This window comes from Natator depressus, chromosome 17, assembly GCF_965152275.1.
Source record: "Natator depressus isolate rNatDep1 chromosome 17, rNatDep2.hap1, whole genome shotgun sequence".
NCBI classification, from domain to species: domain Eukaryota; kingdom Metazoa; phylum Chordata; order Testudines; family Cheloniidae; genus Natator; species Natator depressus.
In genome coordinates this window covers 12,340,978-12,368,977 of record NC_134250.1, presented here as the reverse complement: position 1 = coordinate 12,368,977, position 28,000 = coordinate 12,340,978, and the positions used below count along the sequence as shown (strand labels likewise).

At 39.4% G+C, this 28,000-nt stretch overlaps 1 protein-coding gene across 1 annotated transcript; it reads right to left on the bottom strand.

Annotated features, from left to right (window-relative positions):
- Window position 1: 1 nt before the first annotated feature.
- Window positions 2-24,804, bottom strand: NCBP3 (nuclear cap binding subunit 3). Its single transcript, XM_074974573.1, has 13 exons — window positions 24,593-24,804; window positions 23,433-23,498; window positions 20,571-20,676; window positions 19,109-19,234; window positions 17,445-17,573; window positions 13,986-14,059; window positions 12,778-12,886; window positions 11,882-11,981; window positions 11,420-11,526; window positions 9,144-9,432; window positions 7,049-7,206; window positions 5,105-5,269; window positions 2-2,723 (listed from the first exon to the last, which is right to left on the bottom strand). The coding sequence occupies exons 1-13, from the start codon at window positions 24,752-24,754 to the stop codon at window positions 2,488-2,490; spliced, it is 1,827 nt and encodes a 608-aa protein (XP_074830674.1). The 5' UTR covers window positions 24,755-24,804; the 3' UTR covers window positions 2-2,487.
- Window positions 24,805-28,000: the final 3,196 nt, after the last annotated feature.

Here is a 28,000-nt window from a genome sequence, read left to right as displayed (position 1 = left end):
TTAATTTGTCTTGCACAGAAGACACAGTAATGACTTGAGAACTAGTGAAATGCCAACCAAACAAGAATCAAGAGAGTGCAAAAAGCCAAGCAAAATGGGGGGGGAAGAGGAAGGATTTTTAGTAAATCTGCTTAATACTTTTTCCTGTGTCTTTTGTTAACATCTGCTTAATTTCATTGAGTAATTAACATTTTGGGGAAAGGATATATCTTTGTTAAAAAGACTCATTACCCACTTTTAATGAAGGTGAGAGAAAACAATACACACCCCATCTGAGACAACGGACAGGGTCCTCTAACCAAACCAGACTTTACGCATGTGATACTGGCAAATACCTTTCAAACCCTCTTTATGCTTCATAAAGCAGCAAAAATGGGCACAAGGTCAATTCTAGAAGAGTCCTTTGTACGGTCCCTTTAATAATACACTTACATTACACTCACAATTAGGGCTATGAGGACTCAGGCCTAAAGATTTTAAAGATATTGGACCCTCCTACTGTGAAATGTGTGAAAGGCATAGCCACTTTCTGGCTGAGAAGGAAGACACAGCAGACATGCCCATCAGCAACACTAAAAGCAGATTAAAGGCCCAGTTACTCTGCCTAGGCAGAAACCTGCAAGGGCTCCAGAGCAGTGCCTCTGACATGATCGGGGCCTACACCATCTCTACTTCCAGAAAGAGTAAGATGTGGTATGGGAGTCAAGCCAGCAATACAACCCAAGTAATTTACTAACAGAAACACAGCAGTTAAGGGAACTTTTATCAGGATCTTATATTGATAAGGTGTCAAATGTATTGTTAGATATGGTTCTATTTTAAAGCTTTATAAGGGGAAATATATTAAATGAAAGTACACATCAAAATAATCCATTACAGTGATATTACAGTCATTTACTCTTGTCATGAACAGTATTTTTAGGCAGCCATGTTTACCAGACAATATTCAATATTAAATATATAAAAAAGGGTGAATGTCACAAAAGCAAGGAAATAGTTAAGGCTAGAAGCCCAGTCAGTCCCCAGATTACCCTGTTGTAATTAGTCACTGTAGCTTATCTTCAGTTTCATATACTGCTATTCTTATACAGACACACAGACATAACGGAGGTTAACTGCAGATTCCTTGCTTTTGCAAAACCCCAAACCTATTTCAATATAGTATGAAAAAATTAGAAAAGGGAAGAAAATGTATGTTAAAAAGGAAGAAGGGGAAGGACACTGACATTTTGGGCTAACAGAACGTATGAATTAGATACAATGCAAACAGATTTGCAGGCTGTCAAATCTTGGCAGGTAATATTTTGCTACATGTTCTATTTACCAGAATGTGATATACATTATTCCTTTTCCCGGAGTTGTGGGCAATCAAAATAAATGCCACAATTAAAAAAAATCCAGTTACACATTCATTAACCTTTTTACCTACTAAGGAAGAGGACAAGGGTAAGGAAAGTGAAGTGAATGTAACTCGTCAGCCATGTGCACGTCCACATGTACTATACAATTAGGACATTCAAAAATATTGACATGAAACACTGATCCTATATTTTCCTTTTCTCTTTTAACAGCACATATGAAAACACCACTATAAGCTTTCACTGTAGCCAACAGAATTTTCACAAATATAAAAATTATTTTAAGCTTTTAAATTGTTAGATTTCTTCAAACATAATACAGCTACATTGAAATAATTTTTTAAAATTGTTTCAACATTTAAACTCCAAAAAAATTAATCATCTCAGGAAATTTGCACAATTCTGTCAACAATCCAACTCTGCAGTCTTGAACTTGTCAATCTTCACTTAAAGCAAAAAGTTATCACCAAAACGAATGAAGCAGAATCCTTTCTGAGACTAGTATAGTGGTGCTGCTCTGATGTTATTTTGAAGTATTACTGAACTAGGAGGTCTAGTTTAGATTTACATTCAGTATTTTGGAGGAGTGGGAGACAGCAATCCCTTTATAAGCTTTACCCTTTACTGGCTGCCCACCCAGGAAGCATCATTGTTATTATCCTATGAGGAGAATAAAGGTGCTGGTAACAGCTATAAGGGCAAGGCAATAGTGATTATTCTGAAGTTCCCTGTTCTTTGGATGAACTGTGTAAAACATTTTCTTAAAAGACTCCATGTTAAAAAGATTAAGAACAAAAAGTCTTCTACAAAATCCAGGAGTAGTTCTGCCCCTTCTTTAAAGTTTGAAGCTTGGGGAAAAAATGGTTTTGCAATAACTACAGGTTTGCTGTAATAAATGTATATGACAATGCCCTACACAACACAGGGCCACATATACTGAAGACAAATGTGATTGATTGCTTTAAATGTCAAGTGGTATACAGGTCTTTACTTCTGTGTAAACAGAATGGAGAGGCTCCTGGAACCTCAATCAGAGTCCTGCCACGCTTCCATAATGTTCAGCCTTTGGGCAATGGAAATCTTGCCATGCTGCAGAGTTCAAATCCTGAGGATCAGGGTCTAAAGAGCATCATGATTCAGTATCTGACCCAGAACTACTCTCCCGGCTAATTTCAATTTGTAGAGATGGCAAGTTATCTAATCGGCTTTTCTTCTGGCGAGATTGTTCTTTTTCTTTTATTAGAGCACCCCATGCCCGCTGGAGCTCTGAATCATCCTCCTCTGGAGATGTTACTGAGTTTTCTGATTTATCTGGAGTCTTTTCTTGTGTCTTAGGTGCTGATCCTAAGCGGGTCCATAAATTACCTAATTGGAATAAAAACAACATGTTTGAAAAACACAGAAATGGATAGTAATGAAAAACACTGGAAAAACTTTCATATGTTCAAAAATGTCTTCAATTTTAACCATTGCATTTCCTAAATTTTGAACACTTCAACTATGCAACCTTAATGTTCTCAACATTTTTTTAAGTAGAATTTAATATATTTTAAAGTGGGGGTCTACTCTTAAAAGTAACTATGTAAAATGGCGCTTTTATTCAGTTCTGCGACTGTATGTATCCAGAGCAATCCTTGCTTATAGCAGTGATAGTTAGGGCTCTGTGTTTCTCACAAAGGTTGTGGAAGTCATAGATTCTGTGACTTCTGCAGCAGACAGTGTGGCTGACTCCGGAGCCAGCTGCTGGAGGGGACCTGCAGCCGGCTGCTGCTCTTATGGCCCCAGGGAGCTGGTCCTTGGGACTACCCGAGCAGCGGCCGGTGCAGCTGGCCCCAGAGACTGCCTGAGCAGCGGTCCCAGGGTGGCCGGAGCAGCAGCTGGCCCTCCGGGGCTTCCTTCCCCACGGTGCCCAGAGCAGCAGCTGGTGGTGCAGGCCCCCAGATTCCTCCCCTCCAAGATTCAATCAGGGGTATTGGACAGGTCACGGACCATGATTTTTTGTTTCTTGCCCATGACCTATCCATGACTTTTGCTAAAAATACCCATGATTAAATTGTAGCCTGAGTGATAGTACATTTTAACTAATTTTACTTCTGTTAGAACTGTAGAATCACACGTCTTTGAATAAGGCTTTGTCTACACTAGAAAGTGGTACCACTTTAACTATACGAGTATAGTTAAACTGGTGCAACCCACCCAAAGTGGGCAGTTATATCAGTATAAAGGTGCTTTGTACTGAGATATAACTTATTCTCCTTCCAGTATGAAAATAGCAACCCACAGAAGACACCTTTATGTTGTGTCCATGCTAGGAGCTGTACTAGTAAATGTACATTGGTTAAAAAAAAACAAAACAAAAAAACCCCACACACCCCTTAACAACACAGTTATATTGATAGACCTGGTCTACACACAGATTTTGTAAGAGAGCAGGATTCAAATGCATCATCAAAAGCAAATACAGTCTTCCCCTAATACTTCCCTTATATCTATGCAGCCTCTATGTGGCCTACAGATGCTTTATTACTGGTGATTTACAAGTATGAAAAAAAGACCGTACAATTCCCAGGTTAAGTTTTCAGGGCTGTCACCAAGAAAAGCTTTCTTTCTGTAAACTGAGAAAATGTGACCTAGCTTCACTAAGAAAATTACAGAACTGTATCAAACTATTTCCACGAAGTCTCTTCTGAAAGTAGAGCCACACTTTAAAGAGAATGACAGCGAACATAAATAATTGTATTGCAATTCACAGTCAAAATGAGTAAAGGTTAGGAACGCTAATGAACAGTTTGAAATGCAAATTCCTTGGTTACTATAGTATTGCACTTTTTATTAGCACATTATTACACCTCAGAGTTTGAGATATCTTTAACAGCTGCTCTGTTCAGACAAGCTGAGCAAAAGAATAAAAAATAAAAATCAGGAAAAGTTCAACACTGAGGATAGAGAATAACATTCAGGGAAAATCTGTCTTAAAAGTTCCTTTAGTCTATATTTTGAGAGAAAAGTAGAAATTAAATGCAATAAATTATATAATAATCAGGGCTTTGGAGCTGTGCTCCGGCTCCGCTCCAGAAACCTGCAGTTCCACTGCTCCGAGCTCCGGCTCCAGGCTCCGCTCCAAAGCCCTGATAATAATTCAGCCATCATTCTATGATATTCTCCAAGACCAGATTTTGAAGACATTTCAATCAAATTCTGCCCTCAAAAATGTGCACAAGTCCCATTATCTTTTATGGGAATTGCATACATCTCTCAGGGCAGAATTTGGCACTTGTGATTTCTAATAACCATTAATATACTGCTTTACAATTTCAAAACATTCCACAAACATTCACTACTTGATTTCTAACTTCAGTCACCAGAATATTATTCCTCCAGGTTTTCATTTGAAGTTCCTCTTGTTCCCTAGAATCAAAGCAGTAAAGTATCTTAAAGGGAATAAGCCAACATTTGTGATCTTCATTACAAAAACTGCTTTAGCTATTACAAGTTATTCACATGAGGATTTTGTAATAAAGCTCAGGAGATGCAATCTCTATGCAAAATTATAAAGTCTAGAATTTTATCCACATGAATGGCAAAGCTTTAATGTTTAGGAATAATATTCTGTTTTTAAGTTAATATCCTTTGGTTATTTTCTAGTCAAATGTCACTAAAAGCATCAAGACATCATTGTCATCTGTAGTTACAAGCTACATATGCACCCCTGAAGTAAAGTCACATTTTCTCTCTGTAAAACAAACCTGCTTTCTTCTCTCTGGTGTCAGAGTACAGGCCTTTCACATCTTGTTTGGGTATCCCTAACCGGCTATGTACATCTGATACTGATTCTCGACGAGGGGTGGAGGAGCTACTTGGGGGCTTGACTTCTGGAGAGTGAGGTCTCTTTCCTAGTCTCTGCCGTACATCTGGAAATAACATGTCACAGTGATTAAACTGAATAATCATGTACTACGTTTTTAACTCTTCCAGCTGATCCCATGTCCTTTATCCATTTGCAAAATTTGGAATTAGAGAGGTTATCTATGGCTGTTTTTTCTGAAGTCTTTTCATTAAATCTTAACATAGCTCACTGTCTTTGAAATATTCTGAATTCCTGTATTACAGTTAATCCAGGCTTGAATTATTTCTATGACAGATTTGTCACACGGCATCTTTGCAAGGCACCCCTTTTGGGATGTTTATGCTCAAGCGGCTGGGCTTTGTCCCAAAGATTAAAAAGTAACAACTGTTCTAAAGATCGCCAAAAGCTATCTTTGTTTTGGATTACATTTCTATTTTAGGAATATAAATACTGAAGCAAGAGAAAAGGGTCTCTGTCCAGTGTGAGGCAGTTTACATGAAAAGTATGACTCCTTCATTAATTACTTTTTAGAATACATTAAAAAATCTGCTTTAAAACTACAGTATTGTGTCCTCTAACTTTGAGAGCAGAACTGAAAATCAGAGCAAAAGAATCTTATTGTAAAGATACTTAAACCATGACGTGAACCATACCATATTGAAAACTGCAAGGGCTGGTCTACTCTACCGCGCTAAATCGATCTACGTTATGCAACTTCAGTTACATGAATAACGTAACTGAAGTCGACATAGTTAGATCCACTTACCGCGGTGGCTACACTGCACTGTGTCGAGGGGAGAGCGTCTCCCGTCAACTTCCCTTACGCTTCTCGGGGAGGCAGAGTACACAAATTGATGGGAGAGTGCTCTCCCATCGATTTAGCGTGTCTTCAGCAGACCCACTAAAATCGACACTCGCTGCTGATCTCCTGTAAGTGTAGACGTGCCCTAAGATTTGGATCCCTGCTTCTGCCATAGGACTCAGACAAAAATATGAAAGCAAATGGAACAGGAAGAGATATTTAGAAAGCTGTCAATCTGAAGGACATGAGAGATTAGAGAAAGGTATTAAACAACTGGATCATTTTAGTAAACTTTATATAAAGAAAGTATTCCTTCCAAGTGACAAGAGTAACCTCTAGGCATTACACACATAAGAGGGTAACAGAAGTTACACATGCTCAAGTTTAAAAAAATAATAAAAAAAAGGACCAATCAACTAAGATTAAAACTCAAAACCTGCTAGTCAGAAGCAACCTAAATATTCTGCTCTTAAACAGGATCTCTCATTCAAGACATTCAAAGCAATTCACATTTGTTATTTGTATCACGTTAGCCCCACAACGTGCTAGGTATTTTCACACAGAAATACAGAATCTTTGCCTTAGAGAGCCAGCAACCTAAAAAGACAAATACAAAGAAATGTGGGGAGAACGGATATAAGCAAAGTAATTCAGGCAAGAGTAAACTCTTCATCTCCATCCAACTATTCATTTTTCCCTGTAGCAAGCCCCAGTTTTGTCCCTAATTTTCTTATGCCTGTAATCTGCCCTCTGCATAAGGGAGTAGTTCATTCATCAGATAAAAAACAAAGTAGGCATTATACATTTATCTCCACAAGCTCCTAATATCTGAATACAAGCCACCTGCAATTCCACTAGTACATGAACTGTCAAAGCCTGGTAACGTAAGATTCTTTATATTCCTTATGAGGTGTGAAACATGTGAGAGAATATGGAATTGCATATCTGCAGAACCAACAGTTTAACATAATTCCTACAAGTTTATAGATTTCAGTACTGAACATACCCATTTAAAAATGTGTTACATTAGTTTTCCATTACCTGATTTTGTAGTGCTGACTGGCTGACGTTGCCCTGTGTTATTCTGACGTTTTTCCTCTAACAGTAGTCTTACATCTGCAACTTTTTCTGACGATCCTTTGCTGCCAATCCGGTTTTTGACATTACTGGATGCTATACTATCCGCTCTCATAGAGTTCCTAAATAAAGACATAATGTATTTCTAATCAGCAAATAAATTCCCATGAATGAAGCCCAACAGAGTCTTCAGGAAGGCCCCCTGTGCATAAACACATTTTGGAAGTTAGTGATATCAAGATTTCCCCTATTAAGAAATGGGGGAGAAAACACAAAATCTACCACTTTAAAAAAAAAAAAAAAAATCTGCATTCCAGAATCAGTCTTAGCTCTTCTTCAAACAAATTATCAATATGTTCAGAGCATTATATGCTGCATATCCTGTAAAAAATAGGTAGCAATGTTTTTCCAGTTTTAAACCAGGATTTAAGCATATCTTGTCAAAACAACAATAGACAGAGTACCAATGCTTCTCTAAGTTTAGGTTCATCATCGTTTGTTACTCAAGACTATAAGCAATGTGCACAGGGGCTGCTTGTAAACATCTTACCTCTCAGGGATAATGCAGATAAGGGATACATTTGTAGGCTATGATAGTACAGAGCTTGCAATCCCTTTCGCTACAGAGAAAATGTATTTTCTTTAAAGATATCTGCTACAGTCTCTAGTAATAAGTGCGATCAGCACTATTCTGACCACTATGAGGTACTCTGAAAACTAAAAATAGTGATGTGAACAAGCTCAATCACTATCTGTTTCAAACAGAAATACACCAGGTTAATGTCAACACAGCTGTTCCACTGCGGTCAAAGTAATTCAGAGTAAATGAACAGTCTCAGAATTACTAGACTGATTTAATTCACGTTATAATGGTTCCACCATGTTCTATCATATTATTTACAGGACATGCAGATTTTTATTAGATTATTAATACTGAAAATATTAAAACCTACTTTTACTTTTTACCATTAAAGGGTTGTTGTTGGTTTGTGGTTGGTGTCAGTTTTATGCACATTTCTCCTAGATTCAGCAATGGAAACACACCAGTCAGTTCTATTTATTTTAATCAGGTTCTCATGCATTAACACAATGCTGCAATGTCAGGTTACAAACATTGCAAGGGAATATTTATTTAACAATTTTACGTTTGGATTAAGGGTCAATTTCAGTGAGTTTTCTGTATTTCTTCTTTTAAATATCTTCCACTAAATCATGTCAGAGCTAAAGAGGGCATGCTGATGCTGCCACTTCATTTAAGTCATTACAGCGCTGCCACTGAAATGACAAGTGATTGATCTTACCGAAGAGTCAAATGGGATAAGTTTTCGAGGAGAGTTGTTCCTCAGTGCTAAGGATTTTCAGCATTAAATATACTACACATTGAGATATGCTATAGTAGCTTCAGAAGGGCTCTGTACTGTATCAAGTCAAAGCAGAATACTGCAATTGTTGTTAAGATCTTCATGTGTACTATTGAGTCATTTCTTTTGAAATACATGGTCTAACTGGAACGATCTTAATATACAAGATGTTAATATTGTTCAGGGCACAGAAAAGTAAGTAGCTATTGAACATGTTTTTGGACAATTCTTTTATATTTACTATTTAATAAAAACAGTTACTTCATAGATTTTACATTCTCAGTATATACTTAAAAAATTACAGTCCCAGTCTTGCAGACACTTGTGCACATGAGTAAATTTAAACTTGAGTAGCCCCATTGAATGCAACAGGATAACTCAGATACATAAAATTACTACGTACATATTCGCAGGATCAAACGCCTGTACTACATGGGTTTTAACCATTAAAGGGTGACTCAAAATACTTAAGTTAATGAGTTGAGATCCTGAACAGTTATTGTACTTTTTTTTTTTTAAATTTAAAAGAGCAGGTCAGTTGACTTTGTCAATTCATATAAGTGATTACATTAATTATTTTCAATAGCTTTCAAGCTTTAAAAAAATAATTTTAACCAAATCAAAATAAATATAATATAATGCAACACTTTGTGACTGGGGTTTTTAAGTAATAAAATGCAATAAATTAAAATTTTTACCTAATAGTTTTCAATTGGGATTCCACCTCATCAGCATACATTGTCATTTTCATGCTCTTTTTGGGAGATGGAGTGGATATCATTTTCAGTTCAAGATCATAGTCCATTTCATCAGAATCAGACGCACTGGCACTTGATCGTCTTGCTGCACTGCGATCTCGAGACTGTTTGAAAGCTTGTAGTTCATCCCGGTACTCTACCACAACCCTGTCATCTTCATCCATATCCTCATCTTCCTCCTCCTCCTCCTCTTCTTCCTCAATAGGCTCCTCAGGAACATTCACTAGGCCTGAAGCACAACAATTACTTCTGAGAGATTGCAGCTTATCTTTTTCATAAATATTTGCAGGTTTTTTGAATTCATGTTGGCCCCAGGATACAACACACAAGATGGGTCAGGTGATCTCTTCCACTGGACCAACTTTAAGACCTGAAGAAGAGATCTGTGGAGCTCAAAAGCTTGTCTCTTTCATCAGCAAAAGTTGGTCCAATAAAAAAATATTACCTCACCTATCTTGTCTCTTTTTCATAAAGAGAATTAAAAATCGAGATCTAGAAAAAATGGCAAGTAAATACAGGAAAAAATAAAACTGCTATAAAACATGCCATAATTTGTACCATTCACTGTCTCAGAAGGACAGCTGGATTTTTAAAAATGTCTGAATAAGGGTATGATCAATATGAAGCGATACCTGCTAAAATAAAGATAATTAATTCTAATGCTTGTATAGTGCCTTAAGGTGATCACTGCTGGTGAAAGAGGGAAAGATTTCTCCCGGATCCCATATTCAACACTGGGCAACAGAAAAGGTGCATCATGTATTGCCCAAGTTCTAAATCTATCATATATACTCAGTTAGAAGTAAAACAGTGTTAATCATACACAGTTAAATGGATGATTGTGCACAGTTTCAGCACCCTCTTCCAATCTTCATGTGACTTCATATTCATGGACATATACAGGAATATATTCTAGAAAATGTATTGAATGCACTTTGTATCAGTCTCTTTTTCACAAAGCAGTCAGCACACATGCAGCCTCCTGTACAGCTTTTCCTTAGCACTTTACATATTTCTTCCCATATTATCTCCCTAATACACACACCCATAAATCACGTGACCACTGTAAAGGCTAAAATACCAATTAGAAGCTCATTGATAGGGTTTTCTGGACTATATGCCCCTGGAATATACACCACCCAACTACTTTATTTTTGTCATGCACTGTAAGACAAGAGTTGAAATGGCAAATATGACAGTTTAAGATGAAGTGTAAACAAACCATTAGAGATTTTTGTCTTTTATGTTCCAGGCCCCATTTCCTAAATCTCTAAAAGAAAACAATCAAGTAAAATGAAGTACCTACTGAATTACGCTAGCTAAGTGATTTGATGTTTTGTATCTGAACGGTTGCCTGCAAAACCATAGGACGAAATCTAAGTGCTGGGGAAAAAGCATAGATCTCTTTCACTTATCTGACACTGTTCTATTTATCAAATTAATTATGCACAATCTATGTCAAGCTGACAAACCCAAAGACAGTAACAATTATATTTTGGCAAGTATTCCATTAATACGTATTTCAATTATTGTTTTACTTGAAAGATGCTTTTATTTAATGAAATGTATTATTTTAGAATTTACATTGTGTATATTGATGCTTAGGTTATATTTTGCATTTGCATAGCACCTTTCACAAGGACTCTGCCACTCTGATTTCTCACAACATCCTTGAGATAGTTATCAAGTAAAGGTTAAGAACAGTGTTTAAAGCACTGGACCAACATCTGGACTTGAGTCCTAACTTTGTCACAGATTTCCTAAGGGATCTTGGACAACTGACTTCATTTCTGTGCCTCAGTTCCTCACCTGCAAAGTGGGAGTAACGTTGTCCTGTCACACAGAGGTATTGTAAGAATGATTTGTTCATATACTATGAGTCATATAAAGTGGCTAGACAGATAGGAAAAACGAGGTCATGTAACAAGTAAATCAGTGGCTAAGCAGGGCTAAGAACCCTAGTATCTTGACTCAACTCCATGTTTTAACTATTAGAAATGCCTCCACCCAAAACTAGCATGTGGCAACCACCATTTTCTCCTGGACTAAACTCTGCTTTGGTTAATTATTTAATGAGGCGGAGTGGACAGAAAAGGCAGACCTGTGAAGCATAAAGACCTATATTTTATTTCATTCTGCAGTTTCACAACAGCTGCAACGCAACTGGTTTGAAGATGTAAAGCACTATATATGTTCCCAGTACTGTCATTAATTACCTGAATGCCGGTGTTTATAAGGAGGTGTCAACCCAACATCATCCCCAATGAGTGTCCTTTTCTTTATCACATCACGATGGATTCGACGTGAATGATATCTTCGTTTCCTGGAATGCCAACAAAAGCAAACGCATTTCTGCCACGTAAAAGGCCAAAAGAAAGTGAGGTAAATTCAGCCACGGAGTAACAGCTGCAATTTCCATTGACTTCAATGGCAGTTGAACGCATTTACCCTATGGATCTATTTTGCCCAGTATCAATATCTCAACTATAAGCACTTGTTAATTTTGAATTAAAATTTTTATAAATATAAAGTCAACAGGTCAACTTTGCTAAAATACAGATCAATGCTCCCCACTTCCAAGTCTACAGAACTTTGAAGGATGACACTCAGAAAGTAAATAGCCTTGTAAGCATGGCTGGACACATGCAAGGTTCTACTTCCGTTTATCATGTACTCACCAAGAGTTGCTAAGAATTCCTTTCATGCCACCATAATTAGGGTTGCCATATTTCATATAGTACTGACTTCTTCTTGCAGCTCCAAGCTCTTTTTTATCATCTGAAAATGTGTAATTAAGTTAAAGGAATACTTTTTCTCTAACCACACTGGAGCAAAAATAAAGAGTGCCCAATCAAAGATATGAAGCATATATAGTAATAGGCAGTCTCAACTATTGTTGACCTATAAAATATCTAATCTCCTTCATGTGAGTAAAAGATCTGTGTACTTACTAGGAACAAAATGGATTACAGTAAAAAAGACACTGGCTTCCACTAATTTCATTCCATGGAAATAGGAGTTTCCATTTATCACCTTCCTGTTGTATTATGTATCACTTTAAGAGCTGGAATGTGGAGACTATCTACTTAGAGATGTCCCTACCAGAACTGTATGAAAAAGGACATAGTCAAATTGGAAAAAAGTCGGGACTTGAGTTTGTTTACCTTAAATGCATTAATATTATCTATTGACATGACTGTAGCCGGTAATAGCTTCCACTAACACCACACAAAGAATTCCAACACCATAAGCATGGCAAATAATTCTTGATGCTCAGAAAAGGCAAAATTCACCCTTACGCAGAGCCTATTTTGTGGGCTTCAGTGGAACTGAAGTGGTAGATAGATCTTTTGCTGAATCTTTGCATCAGGCTGAACTTCACCCAGAATAAAGTTTTACATATACGTTCTTCGCACATTAAAAATACACATAAGTACTATGAGATCCTAACATATAATGCTAGACAAACAATCTAATACTTTAATAATTTTATTTTTATCTGTGTTGTAAAGACGTCATTTAGTCATCAGTCACCTTCAAACACTGTATAGTGCCTGTGCAGTGGGTCTTTTACCTTTAGTAGCAAATCTCATGAACAGTTTGTTTCCTTTAGCCAGCTTGTTGGCTGGGCGAAGATCATTACGTAGGAGAGAATCTTCCTCTACCTGGGAGAGCGCATCCAACTTTGGAAACAAAATATTTTAGATACAAAAATAAAATGGTTTTTCAGCACAGATTACATTCAACAGTAAAGCTAACAAATGATTTACTAGAAAGTTTATTTGTGTGTTAGGAGCTTTCCAGCAGATTTGTGAACTCAGCGGTTTTGCATTTCTTTAACAGACTGATTTATTAAAGGAACACTGGCAGGTTAAAATTAATTTTTTTTTTTTAAACAAAAAGATTTCCCTCCCTGTCTTATTAAAACCCTAAGTTACTAAAACTAAGCTTTTTAACATCTAATTTACTTTCCACTACTTCTGACTCCATCTATGTTGCATTAAACCTGGACAATGAAAGGCAACTAGTCAGTTTTATTTTTGCTTACAGTCAGTTTCTAGCCTGTTTATCAGCTTGTCACACACTAGCACAACATCTGGACTGCAAAAACACACAAAAATGTTTAGAAAAGTTTCCATTAAATTTATTAATATTAAATTTGTTTTACACAAACTGAAATTTGGGCCTACATTGACCTGACAGTATTCTATTAAGCAGGTCATCTTAAAATAAAAGGCTTTTTAAAAATTTCTTTCACCTCTAGAAATATTTCAGCTGGTTTCTTTTGAAAAGCAGCATTATTCCAGATGTGCTGTCCCTGCTGTTGTAAGAGTGAAACAAATAAGTGTATGACTTAAATAGATACACTCCCCTGATGCATACCTTTATGTACAGTTTGCCAAAACCGAATAGCTTGACTCCTCTTCATCCTTCCTCCTAATTACTCCCTTTATCTCCTCCTTCCAGTCTTTTCCATACCTGCTGTCATACTGTCCTCACATGGGTGGAGGAGCTTCAAACGTCTCACATGCCAAATGCCCTCCCTCTCCTAAAAACCCACTTTCACAAAGCCATCCTAGGCTGATATCCCCACTGACAAAGTCTCTGGACTTCCCCTTGCCTTAAATGTTTTCTTACGTACTAAATCTGATTTAGCAATTTAATTTATGATACAATAGTCTAGATTCTGTATAATATTTTTGCATTAGGAGTAGAATATCGGAACGAGCTCACTGCCCAAAACTGAATCTCTCATGTTAATGTTTTTCTTTCTGTACTGACCTCAACATCACTTGGATTGTCATCCTCAACCTCTCCTTCCTCGGTCTCATCATCCGAGCTTTCCTCCTGTTGGTCTAAGGATAAACAAATTTTAGGATATTCTTCCTGATTTATGATGTCGCCAGCATTTGGTTTTCATTTCCTTATATTTTCTGAAATCAAACTGAGTAAGTTATCAATTGTTCCTGTGTAGCCTGGAGAATAATTAAGATAGTAAACGTCTGCAAAAACTTTAAACAGGTGTGTACACAAGATAACTGTAACTAATCAGAGAGCTTCCTTCATGCTGGCGCTCTCTATTAATGTATGTGGTTGAAGCAGTAGGGATGGATTACCAGTTTAATTCTCTGTTAATATAAGAAGACACACTGTGTTTCAGTTTATCAATAGCAGAGAGGTCATTAAATGCCTTAATTTAGCTGCCACTTAAAAAATATTTGAGTTAATGTTCAATAGTTAGAAAGCTACTGAGATAATCTCTGCAGCTAAAAAATTATGAGTCATTTCATTTCAAGAATCTAACGTAAGTAATTTTGGAAGCAACCTTTTAACCAGTAATAACTGATTACACTAGTCTATTGGTTGTATACACTGTGCATTGCTAGTTGATGGCAGATATTTTCAGTTTAATTTTTGGGGAATAAGAAAAAGATTTTGTTTATATTGTCAGCAGAATCTTGTTTCAAATATTTCTGAAAGACAACTTAACAGTCCTTTAACGGTGCCTCTCGCTCAGATATCTCAAAGCACTTTACCAACACTGGGTAAGCGTCTCAGCAGCCCTGTTTAGTAAGGAAATATAGAGATTCTTCACCTAGCAACTAAATACAGCAACTGTCAGGGTGCATACAACAGCTGGTTACAGCACACAGCAACTACACAAAAGTTATGGGCAGGAACCAAGGAATACTGAACCCAAATGAAACCCTGGAGGATATTCAGACAGCAGAATGTAATTACTGCGGTGGAATTTGGCCAAGTTATCAGGGCTAGCATCCTGCCTCTTACAAAAAGGGCCACAGGATCTTTAATTACTGCAAGGGTTTTTAATGACAAAATTCCAAAATTATTTTAAAAAAGGAATATATCTGAGCCAAAGCCTCCCTAATCTTTTGGATTTATCAGATTCCTCATACCTTAACTTACTTCATAAATTCTTCCCAACTGAAGAAGTCTGAACTTCGCCCAGTATCCTGCTTTTCCAGATGCAGAAATGTATGTGGGAGTTTAGATCAATACATATTTTACTACTGTTGATATACATAATAATTACTTTGCACCTGACAGGATCAATGTGAAAATATATGTCCTCAATATAAATAAGGTCTTTCCCTAGTCTCCAAAAATAACACAAGATGTATTTTAAGAAAGTTACATTTTGTAGCATCTTGGTATTTGCCAGAAATCAAAGGTTATGTTGTGTTTTAAAACTGCACAAAAAAGTTTTCAGTACAAAGAAATAAGACATAGTATAAAGGAGGCTGGTAAAATGGTATAAAAAGCACTGTTATCTTCCTCACAATACCTATTTTTGTATAGACTTAGTTTTCCCAAGGCAGGAAGGGGGTTGCTAGAAAGCCCCTGAGTTGCAGTGGAAAGCTGCAAGGAGAAATCTGCTATGAAGGCGTCTGGAAGCATAACAGAGTTGTGAAAACAAACTACATATGATGGCTTCTACTAGTGCATAACGTACAGAAAGTGAAGATTGGTAATCCTGATTTTGTTCATGCAACTCATACCTCAGCAAAATTTAGTGTCTCAGTTAAACCAAATGTTTTTATGAATTGCATTGTCACTATTGGTTGATAATGTGCAATTCAATATCTTGGTTTGAACCACATCACAGGAAGTTAACACATCACCTAGCAGCGAAACAGTTGCATATAGTCAAAGTAATAAAGCCACAAATTGCTGTCTGTGGAAGTATAATGGGGTTATGATTAGGGGGATGTTGTCAGCAAGTAGATTCCACGGTTATCACAATTTGAAGGTACACCTTAGCCGCTTCAGTTTATACAACTTACTTGGCAGTATGCTCTGACTGGCAAAGGAGACTATGGGCACTGTGACAGAGTGGAATATGTCCGAGTCAAATTATGAACATTATCTTGTTCTATGTGTGAAAATGTTGGACACTGTGACTGCACAAGCCTGGACATGCACAAATACTCCTTAAAGGACTAACACTAAGAGCCATCAAGACTGAAATCTGGGGTCAACAACTTTGATTGCCTTTCCACTACTGGCCCATCCCCATGGAACAATGGGTTTTCTACACAGGGTCCTGCACTGGGAAAGGGGCAAGCATGACTGAGGGGTCACTAGCATTTCAATCTGAGCACATGGCTCAGAGAAGAAACCCTATTTAAGGGCGAGGTTCTGCTGAGCGGGGAGGGGGTGGGGTGGGGAGAGTGACCACTGGCTACATTCAAGGTCTGGCAGGAGAGAGAGAGACTAGTACACGCAGAGACACGCACAGGACGGACTCTGTCCAGCTTAAAATACTGGTAAAACCTTAGACTCACACAAGGGGCTAGCTCATACTAGGTCTCAGGATTTTTGTTTTCAAAGATCTAACTCAAACGTTTTAAGAATAAGGTCACTGTGGTTAAACAATTCCTGTGTTACTTGCTTTCCTGCCATGCTGTCCCCAACGGGGTAAAGCTACAAGCCCAGAGTGCTCACAGCCCAGGTGGAACTCTGGGGAGTGTATGTGACTGGGGGACTCAGGAGGTCTCTGACATTGATTTCAAAGTCCTGGATGGCGGCATCCCACATCCCAAGGAAGGGCATTAGACAAGAGGTCAGAGCCTGGGAATGTGCCCTAGGGTCTCAAAGCTAGAAACAGTGGCTAGACTCTAGCCAGACGCAGTTGGCTTGGAAGCACATGGGACCCAGCAATTGGGTCCATTTGCAATAGATTTGTGAACACCCAGTGGGGTACTGGGTCAGGTTTTAACTGGGTCACATTCAGAGATAATATAAATAGTGATGGAAGTTACACATTGGTAAATCAATGTCATTTGCAGAAAGGACAGTGTAGTAACAAGAAAAAACAACCAACGGGAGGGTTTAAGAAGATAAAGCACCTTCTTACACCCACTTGTTTGTTTCTCATTGTTACCACCCCACCCTTCCACCCACTCAGCTTGTGAGTTACAAGTACTGTGTAACTTTCCCCACTACTTACAACACCTCTGAATTTGTTCTTATGTTTAGAATGTTCAGTACAGACCTTATTACTGATTTTGGTATCTCTCCAACCCACCTTTTAGGAAGCAGCTCCTTCAAAAGGTTTCCAAGATGAAAGCCTTTTTTAAAGTGGCAGAATACCATTACCTGAAACTACATGACAGAACCTCCTTCAGTAACTCAAATTATGCAGCACCCAAGCCAAGAAAATATATTTTAAAGAATGCGGATTTTTCACTGCATGACCTGTATCTTCTGTGCATCTACCTTTCTTGTTTTTTTCAGTTGCTTTCTCCTCGTTGTTTTCTCTGTTTTTGAGTTTATCCTGATCAGGCATAGAGCTCATATTTATAAGAGCTCGTGTTGCTGTCACTTCATCAAGCCAGACCACATTACCTAAAACAAAAAACCCACACAAAAATAGTTCTAGTTAGCTGAAATTTTCCACACAGGCTCTTAAGATTATATCCTTTATCTTACAGTCCTGTATGTAGAAGACAAATTACTGGTATAAAACTTCAGTCACATAATAAGTTATATGCACTAGTAGGAAGGGAGATCATCAGATGTGTTTCATAAAGGGAAAACAAATCCTTAAGCATGTTTGATCAGCAAGAGACAACTCTTTTCACACAGCACTAACAAAGGCCATAAGCCACATTATTTTCTGATCAAAACTAAAAGAACGCTGAAATGATTAAGGTCTACATAAATAATAGGGGCTCATTTATTTGCACCAATAACTAGAAGACCCACTCAAGATTAATGCACTTTCTGAATATGCTAGTGAGCAACTATGATCAAATCAAGGATACTGGCTCATAAAATGATCTGTTCATTTATTTTGAAGCGTGTTGTTTAGTTTCACTGTGTAAAACTCTTGACAGTATTCTAGAAGTATGACTGAAATATATTTTGTAAAATAATTAAGTTTAAGTAACTAGAGACCTCATTGTAGAACTCTGCTGTTAATCTTTGCTGAGAAGAAAGGAGAGACTGTTAAGGGTTTTTTGTACGGATTATCAAATTTGTAGATTAGTGATGCAAGGATTAGCAAGGTTCTCACGCACTGAAGAAAATACAATGCAGATTTGTTACATATAAGAAAAATGCCTGTAAGAAGAGATAGAATTAAAATTATATGCAGTAAAACTGATCATATGTCAGGTCAATGATAACGCTGTTAGAAATGTGATGATGAAAGACAGGAAAAAGAAGATTTGAGAGGTGCTTCTTAAAAATAAGTATTGAGCAAAAGTCCTTTTATTGAGATGCATTCAGTCCAGATACAGCCACAAGCGTTATATGCTGCTCTGCTGTTTAATGATTCTGGAAAAACCAGAGCAATAAATTTTATTTTGTTTTATATTAAGATGCCCGAACAGATAAGATTCACTGTAAGGGAAAACACTCATATTCTAAATGTAAAGGCAGGCTGAAGAAAGAAAAACTACATATAAACCAAATACCTAAAGCACCCTTCAACCTTTGGATTTTTGAAGACTACACCTTTTCTTTGATTCTCACTCTGAAGAACAAGGACATTACCTCAGTATGTCTCGGACCTTTAAAAATGCTACAATACTGTTGCACCAATTTAAGACACACTGCTGCAGCTTGTCATTTTCACCAGTGTTAGCCTCTTTCACAACATTCTATATTGCAGCAGGGTGTAGCCAACCTAACCTGCTAGAGCTGGGGTAATTTTTCTCACTAACCAATAACTTAGCTATATATTGCTTTTGATATTCACAGTTCTTTATTAACTAGTTCTTTCAAACACCCCTTTGAGGTAGTAAGTTTACAGATGGGGAAGCTAACCCACAGAAGGGTCAGCAACTTGCCCAAAAGGCAGAACTAGTAATAGAATCCAAGAGCTCTGGAATATGAAAAATATTAAGAACTATAGGCTAAAGACTTAGTTTACTTACACGAAGTGTCATCTAGCCACTCAATATGAGCAGGAGGATACTCTTTAAAATAGGCAAAGATGTCCTGGGTACTCATCTCATCTACCCCGCAAATGTGGACTGTATCCAGCCTCACTTTAGGGATTGCTGTAAACAAGAAACAAAACCACTGCTCATTTTTACAAAATGAGTTTATGTCTTAGAAACATGTTCAATTAAAAATCAAAATCATTTTTAAAAAATGGAGAATAGTTTATTAAAGACAGGTACATCCTATACCATGATCTTCAAGTCTAATGGCCTGGAACTTAACTTATAATTTCAAAATGTTTTGACCTTTCTAGTTGAAAATAAAAATCGGATACCATAAACACAAAATCATTACGAATATTAAAATGTATTGCTATAGAAATTCTACTGCCAATCATTGATTATAATTTAATTTTAAAGACAGCATGCAAGTGGTTATTAACTTTTCAATATGAATGTAAAATCTTCAGCTTAATTTAAAGGTACAGGATCAAATAAAAAAACAAATCATGCCATTCTGAAAGTTTTTTACCTAGTATTGTTACAAGCAGTAGTAAGGTTACCCATAACTGAAAATTAATGATATTATTTTCCCTCTGTTTTCAATGTCTTCATCATGTATTTCACAACCATCTGTACAGTCAATTTCAAGTTTCCTCTGTATAATCAATGGCCTAGGTCTTGATCCTGCAAGTGTATCTGCACAGAAGGACCGTTAGGGCCTAGGTCCTGCAACTGCATCCACATGGGTGGACCTCTATGACCACACTGAGCACCACTAACTTCAACAGGATAACATGCACATGGATCCACCCGCACTAATGCAGTTGCATGATTGGGGCTTTAGTTTCTTTTTTGTATGTTCTTCACACAGCAACAAAGAGAAATATTTTAAATAATATGGGAAAACGTGGTCGTAAAACCACAAAGATTGGCAAGGGATTCAGAGACAGGTGCCAAATGGTTTTCAGATGACATTTAACCCTTAAAAAAAAGAATTTAAAGTTGATAACATCGCTTTCATTAAATATTGAACGGACAACCTACTGGAGCCTTGTAACCGTGTGTGTGCCGACAGCTTCTGCTGTGTCAACTGACAGAAAAGCCTTGGACAGCCAATCTACCCGCAGCTGTGAATACTGCTGCCACGTCAGGAAAAAAATGATGTCTGCCCAAAATGGTTCTGTTTCTTTTAAGTGTCATCATCCTCCCACAATAATTTTAATTGTATTTATTTTTTTTATTGTCTTCAAGATTTTTTTTAAAATGGGAAAGTGAACAGAAAAAAAAGGAAAGTGAAAAATACAAGATATTACTCGTACCGAGGCTTGCTTTTTCAGGAGCATCTGGAAGGGAGTGAGGTAGTATGGCCATCAAGGCAGGAAACGGGAAGGAAGCAATCTAGAGATTCTGCCTTTCGTTCAGTTTGATAAACTCATGGTACTTTCCCTACCTTTCTTCATCATGTCTCGCTCTAATGCCACATTCCTTTGGGAAAGGTTCACTTCAGCTCGAAAATGAAAGCGCTTCGCTCTTTGCTCCTTTTTCTCAATTGCTTCCTGCAGGAAACAAGGTCCAATGGAAGAGGAAATTGGTGCTTTGGCCCAAACACGTTTCATAGTAATACCAGACATTTAATAAAACACAAATGGCCAGAAATTAATCATTACAAAGTTTCTATTAGTTGTCAATAGGCATGGCTGAGTCAACAAAAAAAGAAAATTATGTTAAAAAGCACAAAATTAAAAACTCTTTCACAGCTTGACTAAGAGTCAAAGGATTATTGTCTTGTGGCCCAAACAGCATAACGGGAATCATGATGTGTTGTCCGTCACTGACTCTGTGTGACCTTGGACACGTGCTTAACCTTTCTGATGGATAACCATATTAACTTATCCTTAAAATGAGTATACATCAAAGGCAAAATTCAGCAAACCTTTACTTGAAACAAATGTTTCCTCTACCAGGCAGACTAATCTTTTATTTTGAGAAGGCTGGCTTGTTTTCTTGGAGGAAGAGAGAAAAACACATTGAGAAGATACAGATCACGCAGTTTCCAGACAGTTACAAAAAATAATGTGGAGATCTGTGGCCCTTGGGAATATCCCTTTGTGTCTGTACTGTGGCCTGTGGGAATATCCCTTTGTGTTTGCACTTCACTAGTACTAACTGGAATCCTGCAGAGAGAAATCTTGCTGGGATTGGTAATCCAAACTATTTCCAGGGAGCCCATCAACAGATTCTCTAAACACCAGTAATACAAAAGATGTTATGCAAGCCCCCAGAAATGGTAATTTTCTTTCTTGCGACTGATTAAGAATGCCTCCGTCTAAAAAAAATAATAAGAGTGTTTTAAATATCTCTCAATCAACTAAAATGAAACTTGTCTCATAAAAATATCCTTAAGCAAGAACTGCCCTCTGATATCACTACAAGATAAATTTGACCTTTTAATCACAGTTTTATTAGATTTCCCAGCCAACTCATTTTCATTATTCAGCCCTGTATATCTTTATCCATAATTATGTATGCCATTTTGAAGCTGTACTAAGGAATGTAAGAAAAGAGGGAGATTTTCTAACTGATACTATAACTTTAATTGCTTCCTGAACTACAAGTCTCTGACATACAGAAGTTATCAATTTGTAACCAAGAATGCTGATTTTCCATCTCTAACACCAGCTCCATTTGTGCTCTTGGGCAAGTAACAAGTTCTCTGACTAAGCTTTCTCTAGGCAAAATGGAAATAAAACTCATGCACCATCTCTCACAGTGCTGTTGTGAAGATTCCTATTTTATCATGTTCTGAAAATGTAAAGTCCTAATAATACCACCGAACACTTAACACAGAACATGGAACAATAAATTTTATTTTCAATTTCCTGATACAACGTACAGTGGTCTGTCATACAGTGATGCCAATTATTTAAAAATTGCAGTGTGTCAGGGAGACCAGCTGCAAGTTTAAGCTTCTACAGAACCACAAAATGATCAAACCTTGTTTTGAAGTGGCCGTTAATTTATGTATTTAAGGCCCAGTGTTTGGAAACACACAATGATGCCCTTTGAAGACTCAAGACAATGGAACTCGATTTTCCTGCCAAACACTTGTTTTTCCTTCTCTGTCACACACACAATAAGAAAAATTCAGCTGACCTGACTCTGAAGGGCTTTGCTTTGCACTACAGAGTAGCATCACTGCAATTCCAAGAGAGTCTCCTTGTTTTTTGGCAAATGCACTGAACATTTAGAAACAGTATCACAAATTCTTGTTGGGGTATGAGAACTTTGTCTACAAATAAATCTTTCAGTATAAAATCATAGAAAGAGATGTTTGTCTCAGCATTTTCATAGAGATTGTTTATTTTTGTATATTTTGTGACTTACGAATTGATGACTAATAATTTACACGAGACAGACATCACAGCAGGAGAAAAAATTTCACCAACCTAACATCAAAACAAGAGCTCTCCAGTTATAAAAGAGTGTCTAAAGTCAGTAATCAGTGGTCCAGGAGCCAAATTAGTGATCAGCATTGCCCAAAAGAGCCCCAGTAGTGTGAATTCATTGTTTCATATACTATTGTACTATATACAATTCTCACAGCAAAATGACTGATCAAGTATTATTATTTTATCAACTACAATTGGTTAATAACATAGTAAAAGCATCCTGATTGATTAATAATTAAGGCTCATATTTTGTCACAGATATGTTTAGTAAAAATCATGGACAGGTTGCGGGCAATAAACAAAAATTCACGGAAGCCGGTCCGTGATTTTTACTAAAAATATCCTTGACAAAATGGGGAGGGAGGCGGGTCCAGCACCCACAGCGGCTGGGCTGCTGGGGTGTGCACGCATGGGGGTGATTCCCCTGCTCTCCCCCACCGCGGCTGGGCTGCTGGGGGGGTTCCCCCTACCCCCACGGCTGGGCAGCTGCAGGGGGGTTCCTGCCTCCCACGGGAGGTGGGAGCTCTAGGGGACCCCCCAGAGAGCTCTGGGGTCTCCCTGCTGCCCAGCAGCTAGGAGCTGTGGGGCTGCCTGCTGACAGCAGTCCAGCCCTGGGACAGAAAATGTCACAGAGGTCTCTGGAAGTCACAGATTCCATGACATAATTGTAGCCCTATTAATAATTAAATCACACAGTGTTTTAACATCAAAACAGCCGCAGGAGACACATTAAAGAGCCAATCAGTGGTCTAAGTGTACCTGAAAATGGCCATTTATCTGAATTTCCTGAAGACCAGCTAACAATGCTTCCTATCCAACAACAGTAATACAAAACTTGAAAAAGACCTACAGCACAATATTACCTTGGAGGTGACATCTATTCCTGTGATGAAACTTCCAGCTTTGTTTTCATACCTTCTACTAGTGTCCTGAAAAAAAGCAGAACTGTGATGAAGGCTAAATGCAACAAACCAGTTAGACTGATAAAATCTCGCCTGGTAATCAGCTCTAAAATAAATCCATTCCTTTCTACTCTCTCCTAACTCTAAGCTCCAGTATGTTCTTGTCCCAGATGTGTACAACACTCAGTGGAATTACGTACCAACAGAATGGATCAAAACACATGCAGCTTCCTTTGGTGTAAGTAATCTTTAGCAGTAGTTAAAAATCTAGTACATCCACAATCACAGGGGGAAATATATTCTGCCACAGCAAGAAGTGGAGGTGATAATCAAACAGCTTTACCAACTCTAACTTCCATGGCTGCAGCTATAACTGTCTTCCAACAGAAAAATGTGTGTGTTTAACATAATCATATCAAGACATTAGACTCTCTAAAAGTTACAACGTACCAATATTAAGTTATCAAGCAACCTTTTAGCACAAGATAACATTAAACTCAACTTTCATATTAAAAAAGTAACTTTTAAGGCTCTTGGCGTCATTGGTTCTAGTCCCTTTCCCAAAATATCGCAGTCCGAATCACTGCCTTTGTTTTGTTAAATCACCTTATTAATGTCATAAAAATGAAGTGCGAGGTGAAGGGGAAAAACCAGGGTTTTTCTTTGTCGTCAGTTAGTTCTGCTGAATTCACCAGATTGCACTAGCCCATGTACACTGTACACCAATAATCCAATTTCTTCTCCTCCACCCTCTAGCTGAATGGCCATTGACCATCTCGTCCTGGCTTTGAGGCCTCAGCATTTCCCTGGGCTCTCCCCCCCTCCCCCACGCCCCGATCTGTTAGGGCTGACACGCCGGCCCGTCCTCACTAGGGTTCTACCTCGTGTTAGCCCGCTCGAGTTACTCCCTAGCGCACAGCCTCAGAGATTCGCCCCCGCTACCTCGGCCCCCGCCCCACACAGGCCCCCCCTCCCGGAGAGGAGCTGCTGCACATTCACCGCCTCGCCCTCTGTGCGCCCCCCACCCCCATCTCCCACTGCCCAACCTCCCCCTCCCGCCAGCTTCCCGCCTCCACTGTCTGCCCCCTCCCTCCATTGTCTCTTCGCCCGCCCGCCCGCACCGGGAGCAGCTCCCGCAGCGAGCGCCGCACGGGGACGGTCTCCAGCTCGCCCTCCTCCACCTCCATGGGCTCGGGCTCGGGGCCGCGGGGCGGCTGCGGCTGCTGCTGCTCCTCCTCCGCCGCCGCCTTCACCGAGATCCGCAGGCCCCGCACGGCCGCCATCGCTCCGCCAGGCTCGCCCGCCCGCAGGACACAACCAGCGAGAGCGGCCCGCCGGATGGAGGGAGCGCCGCGCCGCGCCGCCTCCGAGCCGGCCTCCACGAGCACAGAGACGGGGTGGCGGATAGAGCGCCGCCGGCAGGGCCATAGAGACGGCAGCTGGCCGGCCAGAGCGCTCTTAATGCCATAGAGACAGGGAGGGAGCGCGACCAGCTCGGTCCTCCAGGGCCATGGAGTTCGGAGAGGAGGCTAGAGTGGCCAGTTGCCTGTTTGGAGCCTGGCTCTGCCCGCCTCAGAAAACCCTACAGCCTGGCCCCAGAGCAGGGGCCTCCCCTGGCTTGTCACCCCGCTGGCACCCCACAGCCTAGCATGAGGGGGCCTGGCGTGATATGGCACAGCACAAGAGGGCCTGGCAACATCACATCACAACAGCACTGTCCGCTTGTATCAGATGGAGCTTCGAGTCACGTCCTCGTGATACTGTAGTGCCAACGTTCGGCCCCGGGGGCTTAGGTTGGCAGAGCTGTGGTGCTCAGGAGTGCGAATTTTTGAGCGCCATAGCTTTGTTGACCTACGTTTTAAGTGTAGGGCTCAGAAGGATAACATGGGTATCGTTTGCCCAATCTGAAGCATTGTTTTAAATGCATGTTTATATCCCTGAGGAAGTAATAAATTCCATGGAAAGACTCTGTGGTCGAGTCTGTAAAAAACTACAGTGTCCAGGGACTCAGTCACAACATGGTCATCTCCTAATGCAGTTAACCTTGGGTCTAGGGTTTTGATTTAGCTCGTCTTTAGCTGCAATATTGTTGGGAACTGGGGGGCTTTGTGACTGCCAAATACTTATTAGTGTATGTATCTGTATATCCACCTAACGGGATGTACTTAGCTGAGCTTCCAAAAGAGATCTTTGTGTTGGAGAATGAAGCCCCATTGAATGGTATCAGGTCAGGTAGCTTCCCAACTCCAAACTTTTAGAGTCAGGCCTAAATTGGAAATAATACTCCCACCCCGCGACACTCCTGAACTTTGAAAGTTTGGATCAAATGGAGCCTAGATCCTAAAATAACCTTTGAAAAACAACAACCTTGTCCTAGAGGCTTTACCCAGTATTTGCTTTTTCCTGTGCTTTTGTATGAAAGTGCTTGGGTTATAACTGTCCACCAGAGGGAGGTCTTGCAACAAGATTCCCTAACCGCTGTAGGATGAAGGATAGAGTATAATTAAAGTTTGCACTGTCAGTTTTGTGAGTAAGCTAAAAATAGGGGGATGTAGAGAGCAAGAGCACTCTGAGGGCACCTGATCAAAGGGGTCTTTTTTGGAACAATCTGCAATGAGTTTCAAAGATGGAAAATTTGGCTGTTGTGGGACAGTAAACGAAGTTCCCGTGACCTCTTGAACAGACCAGAGACATTTTACTCACCACAATGCATTTTTTTGTTATCTTGTCTGGCCACTATGACTCAGAGCGGGACCTGAGAGCTGCAGCCCTTTAAAATGCAGTGAATCACACAATGAGCGAGTGTGGGAGCTGATCAAGGACAGGTATTTCTGCAACTGGTGAACCCATAGAATCACCAGGATAAAATGGGAAAGGAGTGCAGAGCTGATACTGATAGATGGCTATCTAATCACCCAAAGGAAAACATCCTGATCAAATCTGGAAGGATAACAAGCCCATGAAATGATGGATGGTCAGTGGTGTTACCTTAGCACTCAGGGGAACCTGCTTTATTACAGACTTCCTGGGTAACCCTGTCAAATTATTTAATCTATATGAGCCTCAGCTACCCTCCCCCCCATAAAATGGGGATAATCATACTGCTCTGTCTCACAGGGGATCGTGAGGTGCTCAGATACTACAGTAACAGAGGCCCATCTATGTCCCTCAACTGGATAGATTTATCTGTTACATGGCAAGAATGAGACCATCAGTGCCTGTATGTGCTACAAGTTTAACCTCCAGCGTTACAGAGATGGTGACCATACAAGTACCCAGGCTGAGAGAGATTGTGTGCTAGCGCAGTTATCTCACAGATGGGGCATCTCTGTTCTAATGGGATTTTTTTATTGCTGTTAAGAAGAGACAAAACAGTTTTAAATGTGGTTTACCTTATGGAAAAGTCTTACAGAATTCAACAGGGCTGAAACAGAATTTCACAGAAATTTAAATAGGGATCTATAGACATCCCTCTAAAAACCTATGGAATATCAAAAATCAGTTCCTTTCAGGGTTTTTGAACCTATAGAATTCTCCAATAAATTTTATAGGCTGCTTTGGAAAACCTATACAAAGGTCTATTTATTTTGGTAAGGCCCTTCCCTAATGGATAAAAGAGCTGTGTTACAGAACAGTGTAGTCTTGTCCACATGAGCAACAAACACTTTAGATTTATGACCAGAAAAACGTCACTGAAAGAGATGTCAGTTGGCCAAATAAACACGAGATGGAAAAGTCTGTTAATGACTGTGTTTCCTTTCATCTTGGACTCAGTAAAGACAGTTCTGAGATTTAGTTACCAAAACAATACCATCGTATAGGGAAGCCCATATGCAGCACCTTGTTTTCAAAGCTGTGTTTCTGGACTGGTCCTGGGATCCGATCCATGTGAACTACAGTTGTGTTTAAACCATGGCACCATTCCCTGACATCAGTGTCAGAAACTTAACAAGGCCTGGGCAGGCCTTCCTCCTGCCCTGGTTGAAAGGGCGTAGTGCATCAGTTCTCAACCAGGTCTGTGCGCCCTCCGGGGAGGGGCGGGTCATGACCAGGTTTCAGGGGGTCCACAAAGCAGAGCTGGCATTGAACTCGCTGGGGCCCAGGGCAGAAAGCCCAAGCCCTGCTGTGGTGGGGCTGAAGCCCGAGCAACTTAGCATCGCGGAGCTCCTTGTGGTGTTAGGTGATGGGCAGTTTCCCTGCTTACTATCCCCTAATGCTGGCCCTAGGTTTTATATGCAGAAAACCAGTTATTGTGGCACAGGTGAGCTGTGGAGTTTTTATAGCATGTTGGGGGAGGAGGGGCTCAGAAAGAAACGGTTGAGAACCGCTGGTGTAGTGGGCTCTGCTGTTGTGTGCATTCCTCCAGCCTTCTTGGGCTCTGATCTGGCTTCCACTGAAGCCAATGACGTAAATCCCCTGGACTTCAAAGATGCAGAATCAGGTCCTTGAACTCATTGGCTCAGATCGTCAGTAGCGAGGATGGTGGTGAGCGCAGGTACAATGTCTGTAGGAGCTGTTGGCAGAGCAGT